This window comes from Quercus suber, unplaced genomic scaffold, assembly GCF_002906115.3.
Source record: "Quercus suber isolate HL8 unplaced genomic scaffold, Cork oak 2.0 scaffold_129, whole genome shotgun sequence".
In the NCBI taxonomy this organism is placed as follows: Eukaryota; Viridiplantae; Streptophyta; class Magnoliopsida; order Fagales; family Fagaceae; genus Quercus; species Quercus suber.
The window spans coordinates 732,144-747,057 of NW_027069592.1; the positions used below are offsets into that span (position 1 = coordinate 732,144).

The window sequence follows — 14,914 nt, forward strand, 5'->3', positions numbered from 1 at the left end:
AAGACCTTCCTCAACACCAAGTCTCTCGGACCTTACGGCCTTAGTCTGACGTTTGCATCATAACCTTGCTTCAGCTTGTGCTGGTAGTACGCTAATTGAACCATAGCTTTTTCTCGTCGCTCATCTATTAAGTCTAGACTTTTCCTCAACAGCTCATCATTCCCATCCGGGGTAAAATTACTAGTTTTCAGCATTGGAAAGCCTGTTTCAATAGGGATCACGGCCTCAGCTCCATACGTCATTGAGAATGGGATCTCCCCTGTTGACCGTCGGGGCGTTGTTTTATACGCCCAGAGAACATGCGGAAGTTCTTCCACCCATCTTCCCTTTGCATCATCTAACCTTTTCTTAAGTCCACCCACTATGACTTTGTTGACGGCCTCAGCCTGTCCATTTCCCTGTGGATAGGCTGGGGTGGAATACCTATTTTTTATCCCCAAGTCGGAACAATACCTTCTGAAAGCCTTGCTATCAAATTGCAGACCGTTGTCCGAGATAAGAGTTTGAGGAACCCCAAATCGAGTAATGATATTCCTTAATAGGAATCTTTTGACGTCAACATCCCTGATGTTAGCCAGAGGCTCAGCTTCAACCCACTTCGTGAAATAATCCTTGCCAACCAGCAGGTACTTCTTATTTCTTACTGCTCTAAGGAAAGGGCCAACGATATCCAAGCCCCACTGAGTGAAAGGCCAAGGGCTAGAAAGAGAATTGAGAACTCCTCCAGGCTGATGAATATTTGGTGCGAATCTTTGGCATTGATCACATTTCCTCACATACTCCTGTGCTTCCTTTTGCATGCCTGGCCACCAGTACCCTTGGGTAATCGTCCTGTGAGACAAAGACCTTCCTCCCGTGTGACTACCACAAATTTCTTCATGTAGTTCTTTTAACAGATCTTCCGACGCTTCAGGGCGTACACAGAGTAGATAAGGCCCAGAGTAAGAGCGTTTGTACAACTTCTTAACCTCGGATAGCCAAAAAAGGGGAGCCTTCCTTCGTATCTTTTCTGCCTCTGACTTGTCCTCGGGCAGTGTATCCTTCTCAAGAAATAGTATTATAGGGTCCATCCAACTACGCGCTGAACTGATTTGGTTGACCTGTAGCGTTTCCGTTGTTCCTCGGGTAGGTATGCCCAAGTCCTCGATCATGATCATCCGAGGTAAGTTTTGAGCCGAGGAGGTGGCAAGAGTAGCCAGAGAGTCTGCATGGGCATTTCCACTCCTAGGGACATGGGTTATTTTAAAGAATTCAAAATTAGCTTGTATACGCCTAACCTGGCTCAAGTATTCCTGCATTCTTGTATCCCGAGCCTCCAGTTCCCCTCTGACTTGGCCCACCACAAGCCCCGAGTCCGAGAATACTTCCACAGTTTTTCCGCCTAGCTTATTGACCATTGCCATTCCTATTAGTAAGGCTTCATACTCCGCTTCGTTATTAGTAGCTAAGAATCCCAGCCTAAGAGACTTCTCAATGATGACTTCCTCAAGAGATATCAATACAAGTCCCACTCCAGACCCCCGCTGATTTGCTGCCCCATCCACATACACCGTCCAGGGTAAGATAGGTTGCACGGAAATGAGGCCAACCGATTTTTCATCCATGCCACCTGGGCTTGTCTCTATTTCTTCAGGACCTTCAACAAACTCGGCCACTAGATCGGCGAGTACCTGACCCTTAACGGAAGTACGGGGCAGATACTTGACATCAAAAGCCCCTAAAATTGTGCCCCACTTGGCAACCCTACCAGTATAGTCTGCACTCCGAAGTACTGCTTTGATCGGATATTGAGTCAAGACAACCACTGTATGCGCCTGAAAATAATGGGAAAGTTTTCTGGTGGCGTGCACCACTGCTAAAATGGCCTTTTCCAATGGCAGGTAGTGTATCTCGGCCTCGTGAAGAGACTTACTCACATAATAGACCGGCCGCTGTACCCTATTGTCCACTCGTATCAGAACAAAACTAATCGCATAAGTGGTGATCGCTAGGTAGGAAAAAAGGACCTCGTCTACCTTGGGGCTAGACATTATGGGTGGCCGAGATAGATACTCCTTCAGCTGCTAAAATACTAAGTCACACACCTCAGTCCATTCATATCCTTTCCACTTATGGAGCAGTAAGAAAAAAGGCCTGCACCTATCCGCTGACCTGGATATGAATCTATTCAATGCGGCGGTCATCCCGGTCAGCCTCTGGACCTCCTTGGGATTCCGAGGTGGTTGCAAGTTAGATATGGCTCTAATCTGATCAGGGTTAACTTCAATTCCCCTATGGGTCACCATGTAACCCAGGAACTTACCTGAACTTACCCCAAATGAGCATTTGGATGCGTTCAGCCACAATTTATGCCTTCTTAAAATCCCAAAAGTGTGGTTAAGGTCCGTCACCTGCTCGGCCACTACCTTACCCTTTACGACCATATCATCAATATAAATCTCAATGTTTCTGCCCAACTGCTGCTCAAACATTTTCGTCATCATTCTCTGGTAGGTAGACCCCACGTTCTTCAAACCAAAGGGCATTGCCTTGTAGTGGTAATTTCCAGTGGGAGTGAGAAAAGCGGTCTTCTCCTGGTCGTCCAATGCCAGTGGGATCTGATGGTAGCCTTGAAAGGCGTCCACCACAATAAAATCCACCTCCACCATATCTGACCCAGTCTGCACGGGTAATCTAACCATTCCCAACGGAGTGACCGATTTGCCCTCGAAGCCCACCAGCGGGGAACTATATGTTGTCAGATCTTCAGGCTTCAAATTCAGCCCCCTAAGTAAATCAGGGTACATTACCTCGGTGGCACTTTCATCATCAACCATCACTCTCCTAACGTCATACCCTCCGATCCTAATTGTAACCACCAAAGCATCATCATGCGGTTGTATGGTTCCTTTCTTATCCTCTTCTGAGAAGCCTAACACCAACGAGGTGCCCGGTCTGGCCTTTTTTGGCCTCGAACTGGAGCCCTCCTCCGAGCACTGAGACACAGACATTACCCTGGAAGGGCAAGATCCAGTTCTCCCCGGGGCAGCGAATATAACGTTTATCGTGCCTAAAAGAGGTCCCCTTGAAGCATCCCCCTAAAACGCCAAGCCTACGTGGCCTCCTCGGCCGCTGGAGTGATGCAGAAATTGGGTCAACTTCCCTTCTTGCACCAACTGCTCTAAATGATCCCACAGATTGTTACAATCTTCGGTGATATGTCCATGATCCTGATGGTACTGGCAATAAAGATTCCGATTACGCTTCGCAGGATCCCCCGCCATTTTATTGGGCCATCTAAAGAACGACTCGTCCTTTATCTTCTCCAGAACTCGCTGCACTGGTTCTCGGAACACGGCGCTAACCACCTGGGAGTTGGCAGGCCCTGACTGCCCCCCAAAGTCCCTCCGAGGCCGGTTGTTATTATACTGGTCCAGCCTGAAATCCCTCATCTCCTGAGTTACTGCTTTAGACTTTCCTCTGCCCTGCATCTGATCTTCCTCTACTCTTCTATATTTGTCTATCCGATCCATAAGCTGACGTACACTAGTAACAGGCTTGCCAGTCAGAGACTTCCTTAGACCGTGCTCGGTTGGAAGACCCTCCTTAAAAGTATTCATAGCCACGTCATCGTGAGCCCCATCTACCTCGTTGAACATTTCCCAATATCTGTCCGAGTAGGCTTTTAGGGTTTCCCCTTCCCGCATAGACATGGATAGTAGCGACCTCAAGGGTTGAACAACCCTCCTACATGTAATAAAACGGGCACCAAAGGCCTGGGTGAGCTTCTCAAAAGAGTCAATAGTGTTAGTTCTCAAGCCATTAAACCATTTCATTGCCACTGGGCCCAGGCTAGACGGGAAAACCTTGCACATTAAGGCTTCATCCCTGGCATGAATAGCCATTCTCTAGCTGTCGTGGCTAACATGTTCCACTGGGTTTGTTCGACCATTATAAATGGTGAACACAGGCTGGTGGAATCGCCGAGGAAGACTAGCGTCCTCAATATGTAGCGTGAAGGGCGACTTAGAGACCTGATTCAAAGCCTTGTTCAAGGTATCATTCCCCTGACCCTGGCGAGTCGGGCTCTTATTTCTTCGCCCACGGTGGTACTCCTCCTCACAAGAAAAAGATTCGCTGGGTGGATTTCTCGACCTTCGCCTGTAACTGGTGTCATCCGACTCCTCAGAGGAGTGCCTAGAGTTATGAGCCTTACGCCTTCGTCGCTCATATCGCAATTCCATCTTCAACTTGTTAATCTCACGCTGCAAATTTCCTCCGCTCTTTATAGGGGAAGCATGACCTTTCCCCCGAGAGCGACTTCTATCTGTATGGGTTGTTCGGGTACTCCCCTCATGATCTCCCTAGTGTTCGTGGTCTACCAACGGATTACTGTGCTGAGAGCCCCTAGATTCTGCCTGGTGCTGATTAGTATCCGCCTGTTACGGGCCCGTCAACGGTTGCTGCGGTGCTCCCTCTTCCATCGTGAGTATCACACCTGCCTTTCCTTCTCAACAGATCAAGTTCTTCCCACAGACGGCGCCAATTGTAGGGACTTAATTTGGATTGGACCCAGAGTATGAATGAGTTTTCAGCCCAACAAGCCCAAACAATAAATTTTTAAAGCATGGGTACAAGAACTAGTACCGTTTTACAGGAAAGGTTATACTCATCAAGTAACAAGGGATATTTTAGGTTAATTCAATGAGAAAAACTCTCCTCTGCTATCTTTCAGTCCGTCTCTCTTTCTTCTTTCTTTCTCTTTTTTTATGGACCTCCCCTCCTTTTTATTTTTTTATTTTTTTATTTTTTTTTTATTATTATCTCATTCGTTTCTACATTATATACTCCGTCCTCTCCTCCACCTCCATTGTACACGTGTAGTTCTTATCTTGGGAGCTCCTTTCTGTCCCATCTAGCACCTACCGGAACTTTTGCTTAGTGGCCATAAAGCTGCTTAGTTACTGTTCAGGTATCACCTCCACATTAATACGGCCAGAGGGTTAGCTGGAGAGCATTTAATGTGGAGGTGATGGCCTTGGAAGATATTTGCTACCTTCCCCGACTTCTCCTTAGGTTTATACCTAGTTTCCAGTTCAGATACAACTTGGCGGAGTCTCCTGAATAAAATGAAAGTTACATTCACCTCGGACTTTCGATGTTCTCGAACGTGCGTTATGCCGCTATATACAATATCCACTCCTTTCTCCTATATTATCCATTTAATAATAAAAGAAATTTTTAAGCTATCCTCAGACAACTAAGCGTTCTCGGATTGGACCGTTGGGCCCCGAGCCCACTTCTAAGGATTCCTATATCTTCTTAACTAACAGGCCCCACAACAACAATTTGTAAAAATATTACAAAATAGTTTGTGGTTGTAGGATTACTCTTTTCCAATTACTAATAACAACATTAACAACTTTAATAAACGTCACCTTTGCGCAAACAAAAATACATATATGGAGAAAATATTTTGGCAATGAGATGATAGAAAATTGTACAGTATGAATTGGCTAATAGAATAATCTTCTTGAATAAAGATGTTGATGGACTCGGTCACTCTACAAGTATAAATGTTTGTAGGGTGTGGGGGGTAAGGGCCAGAGATCAAGTCTCTAAAAGGGAGCTTTACACACATATACATTTAGATTAGGCTAGAGTAGAAATTCTATCTTGTATAAAATAAAATAAAAAAAGTTAAAAATATGTTTAACCAACATAAAATTACTTCCTTGGAAGTGAGATTATGTGCAGGAACCACTTTACATTAAAATAAATACTAAATAGTTTTACAAACTTACTTCAATTTTCTTCTAAGAAAAAACTTTATTTCAGTTTCCTTAGATCATACTAGGAGTGGAGCTAAGGGGGTTGAGAGGGGTCAAATGCCTTCCCTAGCCTTGCAAACAAATTTTAATACTACTAGGTAGGAGTATGTGTTTCCTGTTCTTATTATAATTTTGGGTAAAATATTATTTTGGTTCCTAACTTTATCAAAAATTTATTTTTTATTCCTAAACTTTAAGAAGTTCATTTTTTGTCCTTGAACTATTTAAAAATTCATATTTTGTCCCTAAACTATTAAAAATGTTTTATTTATATCCTTAAACTTTAATAAAAGTTTGTTTTTCATCCTTATTTTTGTCTCTATACTATTCAAAAAACTCTTTATAAAGTTTAGGGATGAAAAAAGAACTTTTTGAAGTTTAAGGACGAAAAACAAACTTTTAATAAAGTTTAGGGACTAAAGAAGTATTTTATCTAATAATTTTTTACATGTTTCCTGTGTTTTTCAATGAACTAGTAGAAATTTTATTCTAAAGAAACTGTAAAATTATTACATCTATAATATCAAAAACACCTCAAACAAATGGAGGTGTGTCTACAAGCATCACACTAAGCTTATGTAAAAAGTTTTACAGCTTTATATGCGAATCCACACAGACCGCACCTGCCAACTGGCTTCTAATACTATATCATTCCATCCAATATTTCAATGCAATTAAACATGAATTACTTAAGTATTTGTTATTGATATAACCAATAAAAGTCTTTTATATGTTAAAATTGGGGCTTCAAAAACTCTACATTTTTTTTTGAGAAGAAAAAAAAAAAAAAAAAAACTCTATATTACTTACATATAAAAATAATCTCGAATATTAACTCTACATGTTCAAATATCACTTGCTAGTATTCATGTGAACGACTTATTATTTTTCAAATTCGTCATAAATACTATATGTATGTATGTATGTATGTATATATGTGTGTATATATATATATATATGTCTGCATGTGCATAAGTAATTGTGAGTGTCAAATGTAAATTTGGTCCCCTGAAATCAAATCCTAGCTCCGCAACTGAATCATATCATTTGCCAATTGTTATAACTTGTTGAGGTGATTGACTATGAGTGATGAACAATCATTTTTACATAAATTCACCACCCTTGCTCATAATCAGTCACATTACGACAAGAGTTATGGTACAAAAGTTGTGCTTTTAGATTTTTTCAAATTATTAATACATTTCCTCAAGAGTTCAGAATGCTCATTTGATTAGATATCCGAGTCGCCTTCCACATGCCACGCTATCATCTAATATCTTCTTTGTATCATATGCATACTCAAAACCCATCTTCATTAGCTTCGTAGAATCAAATGTAACTCCTTTATCTGGTCCTTCAATGAATCTAAAATGAAATGTCATGGTCAAAGAAAGGCCTCAAGCTAAAAATAGTTTTTGGTATTTCTCTTTTGACCAAAAATGAATAAAATAAACACATAAAAGGAAATTGCTATAAATAAAAAAAATGGAAAGGAAGTTTGGCAATCAAAATTCAAATAAAAATCTTACTCTTTCGCTATCTGATATTCTGGAAACTTTTCTTGGAAGGAACTTGCAATCGCTCTTATGGTTGGATTTGTGGCAGCACAGAGGAATCTACCTTTCATTGATTGGTTTTCCATGCAGAAGATATGTGCTTGACAAATGTCTTCAATGTGAACAAGAGGAATTGAACCCAAAAGTTCCTGCGAAAACTTCAATATATTTGAGAAAACTAAATTGCCCGAAAGCAGAGATAAAATTGTTTTCACAGATGATGGTACATAAGGAAGAAGTGTTTCTCCTCCCACTAGGCCACAAGCAAGTGTTACAACTTCAAGCCTACTATTATCATATTCATTATAATTCAGAATCTCTTTCTCTGCTAGTGTCTTTGATTTAGTGTATCCCTGCAGCACATGCCCAATAAAAACAATTGAACATTATGAATAGAAGATCTTAATAAATCAATCAGCTGGCACATCTATATCTATATCTATATATATAATAATAGGTGAAACTGAGAGAAACTTAAATTAGAATTCCAAATTAGAGATTCAATTTTGCTCCATGTGTCCTAAATTATTTATTTTTAAAGAGTTTTATTTCTTAATTTTAGAATAAAATGTGGGATCACATTATAAATATTCATCTAAGTGAGTTATTAACTATAAAAACTAAAGAATCTAAAGTAAATGAATCATAAAAAAAAAAAAAAGTGCTTCACAATAATAAATAAATAAAAAACATGGACAATTTACATAATAAAAGACTGCTGAGAAATATGAGAAGGAAATACCATTGTAAAATCATTGGCATAAGTGAATGAAACATCAAAAGGTGTCCAACAGGTTTCATCAATGCAAGACTTGAAACAGACTCCATCTTCTGTCAAAGGTGAAGAGGACATAACAGACGCAGTGTAGATGAGCCGCTTCACGGTTTTCGACCGAATACATGCATCAGCGATGATTCTAACCCCTGCAACAGCCGCTTCAGCCGTATCCTTGTACTATATAATTCAGATTATCAAACTGTTAATTGCCAAAATTCTCTAAGATATATAGAACTAACTGCAGCTTAATTTAGAAATTATTGGACATGATACCTGAGAGCTTTGGGTGTTATGTAACAGTGGGGTAGCCACATGAAAAACATATTCACACCCTGTAATTGCAGGTTCAAACTCAGCGGGATTGTAAATATCAGCTTGAAACAGCACTAATTTGTTCTCTGCATTTGGGAAGGACTTCAGGAGATCTACTTTGGAGGTGTCCCCTGCAATTGTAAGTTAAATAAAAGACCATGAGAGCCTATCTACATAGTACATACACACATGTACACACTCACATCACACAAACACACAAACCTTTGTTCCTCAGAGTTGCATGGACGGTATGACCTTTCCCCAGAAGCTTTTTGACAAGACAAGAACCAATAAATCCAGATCCTCCAGTGATGCAGATCCTACTGTAACTCTTCTCCTCCATTTTTATGGGATTTTAAATTTTTAACTACTCAGGCTTGACAACATTTATAGCGAAAGTCGTATTTCAGGCGTGAAGTTCTAACCCGTTATTAGTCCTTTATTTTATTTATTTATTTTGAGGAAGTAACCCATTGTTAATCTGTTTTGGTCCACATAATTTTATGGTTCTTGCTTCTTTTTTGACTTTTCTCTTTTGGATAACACTAGTGATAAGGGGAAAATCTTGAAGAGACTTATATCTTATTGACAAATGACACCACATGAAAAATGAGATATATTTGTGTTTATTTGGTTAGAGCTTATAAGCTCCGTTTCTAGTTTTTAGTTTCTATGTACAACCTTTTTAAAACTTCTTTTTTTCGTATTTTTTCAAAATATACTTTAAGACACTTTCAACAAAAAGCAAAATAAGTTATTCCCAAATAAATACTAAAATTCCTATTTAAACTCACGTCACTTTTATAGCAAAAGTCGTATTTTAGGTATGAAGTACTACCCTTTATTAAATCTAGTGGCTCACTCACTGAAATTTTTTTACCATTTGTGTCTTGGCGATTTTTGGTGTTGGATTATAAATAGACCCTAGTTAAATAATTCAATTACCTAAGTTGATTAATTATTTAGATTTTAAGCAAATATCTTGAAGGCATCAACAATTCACAATTCTAATATAGAGTGAAGCGGAAATTAAATTTGACACAGTGATTTGTTACTAATGGAAAAAAACTTCATTAGGAAAAAACCCCATCGAGTGAATTTCAAGTTACCATTCCCAACAATATGCTAATGAAGAAAAAGTGATTACAAGTATAAGGAATCTTACCCTCTTAGTCTATCCCAAAGTACCTACCTACAGTAGAACCCTTACGCTAATCTCCAATTAGACTTGATCTTGTAAAGACTTCTTTAATCTCATAAATCTCTAATCTGTGACTAACTCCCAGCAACTTGAAGTATGTTAATGAATGCAAAGTTCTTCACTACACACTTGTAGAATTAAAGGCAACTTGATTTCAAAACCCTAAAGCGCATAGTATACAGTAGCTTCACAAAAAAAATGTATATTCTCTATGTGAGTCTCTGTGTATGATGATAGTTGTAAAATAAAGTTTTTATTTCATCTAGTAGGTCAAAGAATGAAACCCTATAATTGCCAAGTCATCATGAGCTGAAAAATAGATCTGAGATTTTTGGATATGCAAAGCTCGACAATTTGCGAGGTGACAAGGTTTATTTATTCTTGATAGAAGCAGGTATTGAGCCAGGTGTCAAGCTAGCAATTTTCGACTTTTCACACTTATTTCTTTGTGTAGTCTTCATGTCTTCAATACTACCACTTGAAAAAAATTTCAAGGTACTTCAAAATATTCTTGAATCTACGTAGATTTACCCAAATATAAATAAAGTGCGCTTTGTCATAGGATATGCCAACTACATGAAAATATGACCCTAACATTTGGTCCACATAATTTTATGGTTCCTTTTGTTTTCAATCTTCCTAGATAAAACTATAATTTTCTTTTCTCTTTTGGATAGCATAGCTACACTTTAGACCAATATTGCATACACAAAAAATTTCATGACATTTTTTACAATAGTTAAATTGAGAACCTTTTATTGGTTCTTATCTGAATTCATCATTAACATCACTTTTTACTTACCACTAACAACTTGCTACTTCAACCAAATGTAAAATATATATATATATATATATATTTTTATAGACTTTCTTGAAAAAAAAAAAAGTATTGTAGAAATTTTTGTTTATATATGCATCATGCGTGAGGCATGCTTGTTACAGATGGTGCCTCATTTGGGAAACCATGCATGGCAGGAGGGTGGAGATATTATCAATGGCGGACGGTGGGGCTTCGATCCCTAGGTACTCCAGAGCCATCTGAATTGCGACTAGCGTTTCTACTAAACTGTGAGCTTTAAGGGATGGGCTTGTGTATTGCAAGGAATGCCTAAGCGGTTGAAGTAGAATTAGATGCAAAAGTAGTGATGTAAGAGCATCACCATCAACTGTTTCAAAATTTTGACACACCAAAAACCTACTTTATTATTTTACCACATCATTGTACAATATCCCATTCATCAGACATTTTATCCTTCAATTTTATACATTAAAATAATATATACAATATATTAAAATAATCTAAAATAACTCTTACATGTTAAACCCCACCACCACAGATCACCCCACCATAGTCCACAACCAACAACCACCCCACAAGATTAACCATCGACCACCAATATCAGCCACTGCTACAACCCAAAAAAAAAAAAAAACCAACAACACCGCAACCACCACGACCGAGATCTTGAGGAGAGGAGGTTGGGTGAATTGGTGGAGGCTTAGGGAGAGAAGGTTCGATGGCGAGTGGCTAACTTTTGACGGTGAGATCTTGAGACTAGCGGCGATGTTGAGATTGAGATCAGCCGCGGCACTAGTGGGACCAAAGGAGTAATTAGCTGCGAGTTCGGAGGAGAGATCAGTAGCGAGATTGGAGGCGAGATTGGACGTCGGTGGCGGCGCGAGGCTAAGAGTGTGAATAAGCAAGATTGGCAAAGAGGAAGAGAGGCTGAGATGTCTGATTGAAGGATTAGTGAAGAGGAAGAGAGGCTTGAGAGAGGGACTAAATATGGGTCACGAGTGAGAGAAGAGAGAGAAAAGTAGAATAAACTAATATTAAAAATTTTAGCATTTTCGTCCGTACGGATGCATATTTAGAAGCATACTGTTCATATGTGTCAAAACTTTTAGCATTTAGAACACCTCATGAGAGAGGTTTTTTGGGTATTTTGTGTGCCAAATACCAAAAATTTGGCATTTGGCACACCTGATGGTGATGCTCTAAGAGCATCCACATTGGTGGAGCTATTTTTTTAGCTAATTAGATAAGTTACTTTATTTATTTTGCCTATTCACTTTCCAAAATATTCAATATCAGTGGATCTATTTTAGCTTTTAACTCAATAAAATAATATAAAATCACAATAAAATAATATATCTACTATAACAAATAACAATAACAACTACTGCAGTTGCTATCGCTGCCACTATCACCGCCGCCACATGATAGCAAATAATCGTCTAGTGCATTAAGTAATTTTTTTAACCCCAAATTATACTTATACAATATATATATATATATATTTTTTTTTTTTCTAAAACAATTTCTCAATCATCATGATAGCAAATAATCATCTACAATATATATATATATATATTTTTTTTTTTTCTAAAACAATTTCTCAATCATCATGATAGCAAATAATCATCTAGTGTAACAATAACATTTTGCTTTAACCCCAAACTATGTATATGCAAATTTATCTTTTGACTAAAAAAATTTCTCAATCGTCATGATAGCAAATAATCGTCTAGTAGAACAACATTATTTTTAACCCCAAATTATATATATACAATTTTGTTTTTACTAAAACAATTGTCTCAATTGTTTGAAAGCAATCTTTGAACAATGTGAACTATGAAATGGAGGAACCTTATAAGAAAATATATAAAATGGAACACATATTATAACTGGAACAATGTAGTCCATAGATTACTCACATACATAACTCAAACCAAATTACAATAAAACTTACACACTTGCACAAGTTCTTATGACTCATACTTCTCAACATATTAAAAAAAGTTCCTATAACTCGCCTTGCAATTGCCATAAATGTTTAACGAGGTCCAACTGGAGTTGAGAATGAATTTCTCGGTCTCTAATGCGTCCATAACTTTGAATGTATGCCATAAATCCATCACTTTGTTCACGTGACACTTGTATAGGAGGATTATCCAAGTCTACCACTTCATTATCATCTCGCTTATCTTCAACAATCATGTTATGGAGAATTATGCACGCTTTCATGATCTTTTGGAGTGTTTCAAGATAGAAAAATCATGCAGGTTCGCGAACAATTGCGAAATGTGCCTAAAGCACTCCAAATGCACGCTTAAAATCCTTCCTATACGCCTCTTGGGCTGCTACAAATAATTTTTGCTTTTGTCCTTGTGGAGCTGGGATTGTTTTCACAAATGTTGTCCACTTTGGATATATGCCATTAGCAAGGTAATATCCCATTATGTAGTCATGACCATTGATCGAGTAATGTACTGCAGGAGCATGTCCTTCAGCAAGATCAGAAAATATATGAGACCGCTCTAACACATTAATGTCATTATTTGACCCAGGTAACCTAAAAAATGCATGTCTTATCCAAAGATTATATGATGCTACTGCTTCCAAAATAATAGTAGGCTCATGAATATGAGCACAATATTGACCTTTCCATGCAGCTGGACAATTTTTCCACTTCCAATGCATGAAATCAATTGAACCTATCATACCTGGAAAACCTCGGTGTTCACTATGAGCTAACAGTCTAGCAATGTCTTCATTGTTTGGCTTTCTCAAGTATTCTTTAGAGAAAACATCAAATACTGCAGTAACAAATTTTTCAAATTTTGTAATGCAGTAATTTTTCCAATCCGCACATATTTATCTATCAAATCATCCGATACTCCATACGCACGCATTCTAAGTGCAACAGTTATCTTTTGTAATGAAGATAAATCAAGTTTGTTGGCACTATCTCTTTTTTGGACAAAGTAAGAGTCATGAGCTTTTACTTTAGATGGAATACGGAGAAAAAAAGAACGCTTCATCCGAAATCTCCTACGAAATAAAGCAGGAGAATTTATTGGTGTGGGAGCAAAGTAGTCAAGAAAAAGCCTCTTATTGCTTGCCAAATGATTACGTCAAATATAGCAATGACGTTTATGTTGTGATGTTTACATGACAACTTCTTCGATTATCTCATCCTCATTTGAGTCATCAAGAAGCAACTTGCGATACAAAGAGCGATCCATGGATGCAACCTTCAAGACAATTGGGAAATAATTATTATTATAGATGCAAGAAACATAACCAATCCATGCTTTTATTGCCATAAGCAATCATTACGCCCACAAGCACACATGCACAAGTCACAACACAAACAAGATGAACAATAAATTTAAAGGTTTATACATACATCTAGTTTAAGATTAAAGTCATGTGACATATACCACTACTAAAATACATGAAGGCCTCTCATAAGATACTACCAAAATAAATAAAGGACCATCATAAGCCAATACAAAAATACATGTGCCAACTTTTTCCTAACATTACAAAATACATAAAGGCCTAAGCTACATCCAAAATTCAATCAAACCCATTAATTACGTGAACTTCATCTTGCCATGATTTTCTCTTGGAGTTGTTCATAAAAAGCTTTTTGTGCTCCAGTCAAGGCACTTGTATCTTTCATCATGATTCTTTCCTCCTCTAACATATGTTGCATCTCAAATTTTTTTCCTCTCAATCATGACTCTTTCCTTCTTAATCTTAAGTTTTTCTTCACCTCTTTCCTTCTCAATCCCAAGTTTTTCCCTATCAATACAAAATTTTTCCTCTTCCAATCAAGTTCCCTCCTTATCCCTTAACTTTCCCAAGCGCAACTTCTCTGCTTTGATATGAAGACTCTTTTTCTTGTTCTTGTGATTCCTCAATAAATTTCATTTTCTTGGTCAAATATTCCCCTACATCTTTTCTAGTGGCTTTGTTCTTTCGGTTGGCCTTTTCGGCCTTCCTACCAATTGGCCTCTCAAAGTTGGAAGTGTTACCAAGTTTGGACCCATAATCCCCTTTGCTAATAGATGTTGAATCTGGAGTTAGAGGCCTGGATGCTCTCAATCTTTCATTAGGATTGGCCCACTTTGGTTGATCCTTCAACATGAGCCAACAATGTTCAAGATGAAAGGGTTTCTTGAAGGTCTCTTTATATAAAGCATTCGCATTGGTAATCTTAAAAAATTAAAAGAAATATAACATGATTAGTATCTTCAAACTATTGGTGAATGGGCATGTTAACACTATAGTAATATAATTTATACCTTATCTTGTTTGGTTATACCACTTTGATGACATGCGTTAACTTTACCCATGCACCCACAAAACATATTTGTCTCCTTGTTAATCGTTGTCCAACGACTTATCAAGGAGATAGCAGTATATGTGGTACTGGATGTATTATACTACGTGAATTATTCCCAA

At 38.0% G+C, this 14,914-nt stretch overlaps 3 protein-coding genes across 5 annotated transcripts; all 3 read right to left on the reverse strand.

The window, feature by feature from the left end:
- Positions 1-3,077: 3,077 nt before the first annotated feature.
- LOC136068682 (uncharacterized) lies at positions 3,078-3,884 on the reverse strand. The gene has a single exon (XM_065776141.1). The coding sequence runs from the start codon at positions 3,882-3,884 to the stop codon at positions 3,078-3,080; it is 807 nt and encodes a 268-aa protein (XP_065632213.1).
- A 2,947-nt stretch (positions 3,885-6,831) lies between these two features.
- On the reverse strand, positions 6,832-8,904 carry LOC112031847 (NADPH HC-toxin reductase 1). Of its 3 annotated transcripts, none has more exons than XM_024064559.2 (5): positions 8,679-8,904; positions 8,418-8,587; positions 8,109-8,321; positions 7,340-7,515; positions 6,832-7,175 (listed from the first exon to the last, which is right to left on the reverse strand). In XM_024064559.2, exons 1-5 carry the CDS (start codon positions 8,797-8,799, stop codon positions 7,034-7,036), a joined length of 822 nt encoding a protein of 273 aa, XP_023920327.1. In that variant the 5' UTR covers positions 8,800-8,904; the 3' UTR covers positions 6,832-7,033. The 3 variants fall into 3 exon arrangements, with proteins under 3 accessions (XP_023920327.1, XP_065632249.1, XP_023920326.1); XM_065776177.1 differs by having other exon boundaries at positions 7,340-7,524; XM_024064558.2 differs by having other exon boundaries at positions 7,340-7,719.
- Positions 8,905-12,748: 3,844 nt separating this feature from the next.
- Positions 12,749-14,596, reverse strand: LOC112011155 (uncharacterized). The gene is made up of 4 exons (XM_024043542.1): positions 14,306-14,596; positions 13,613-13,695; positions 13,350-13,492; positions 12,749-13,257 (listed from the first exon to the last, which is right to left on the reverse strand). Exons 1-4 carry the CDS (start codon positions 14,594-14,596, stop codon positions 12,749-12,751), a joined length of 1,026 nt encoding a protein of 341 aa, XP_023899310.1.
- Between the last annotated feature and the right edge of the window lie 318 nt (positions 14,597-14,914).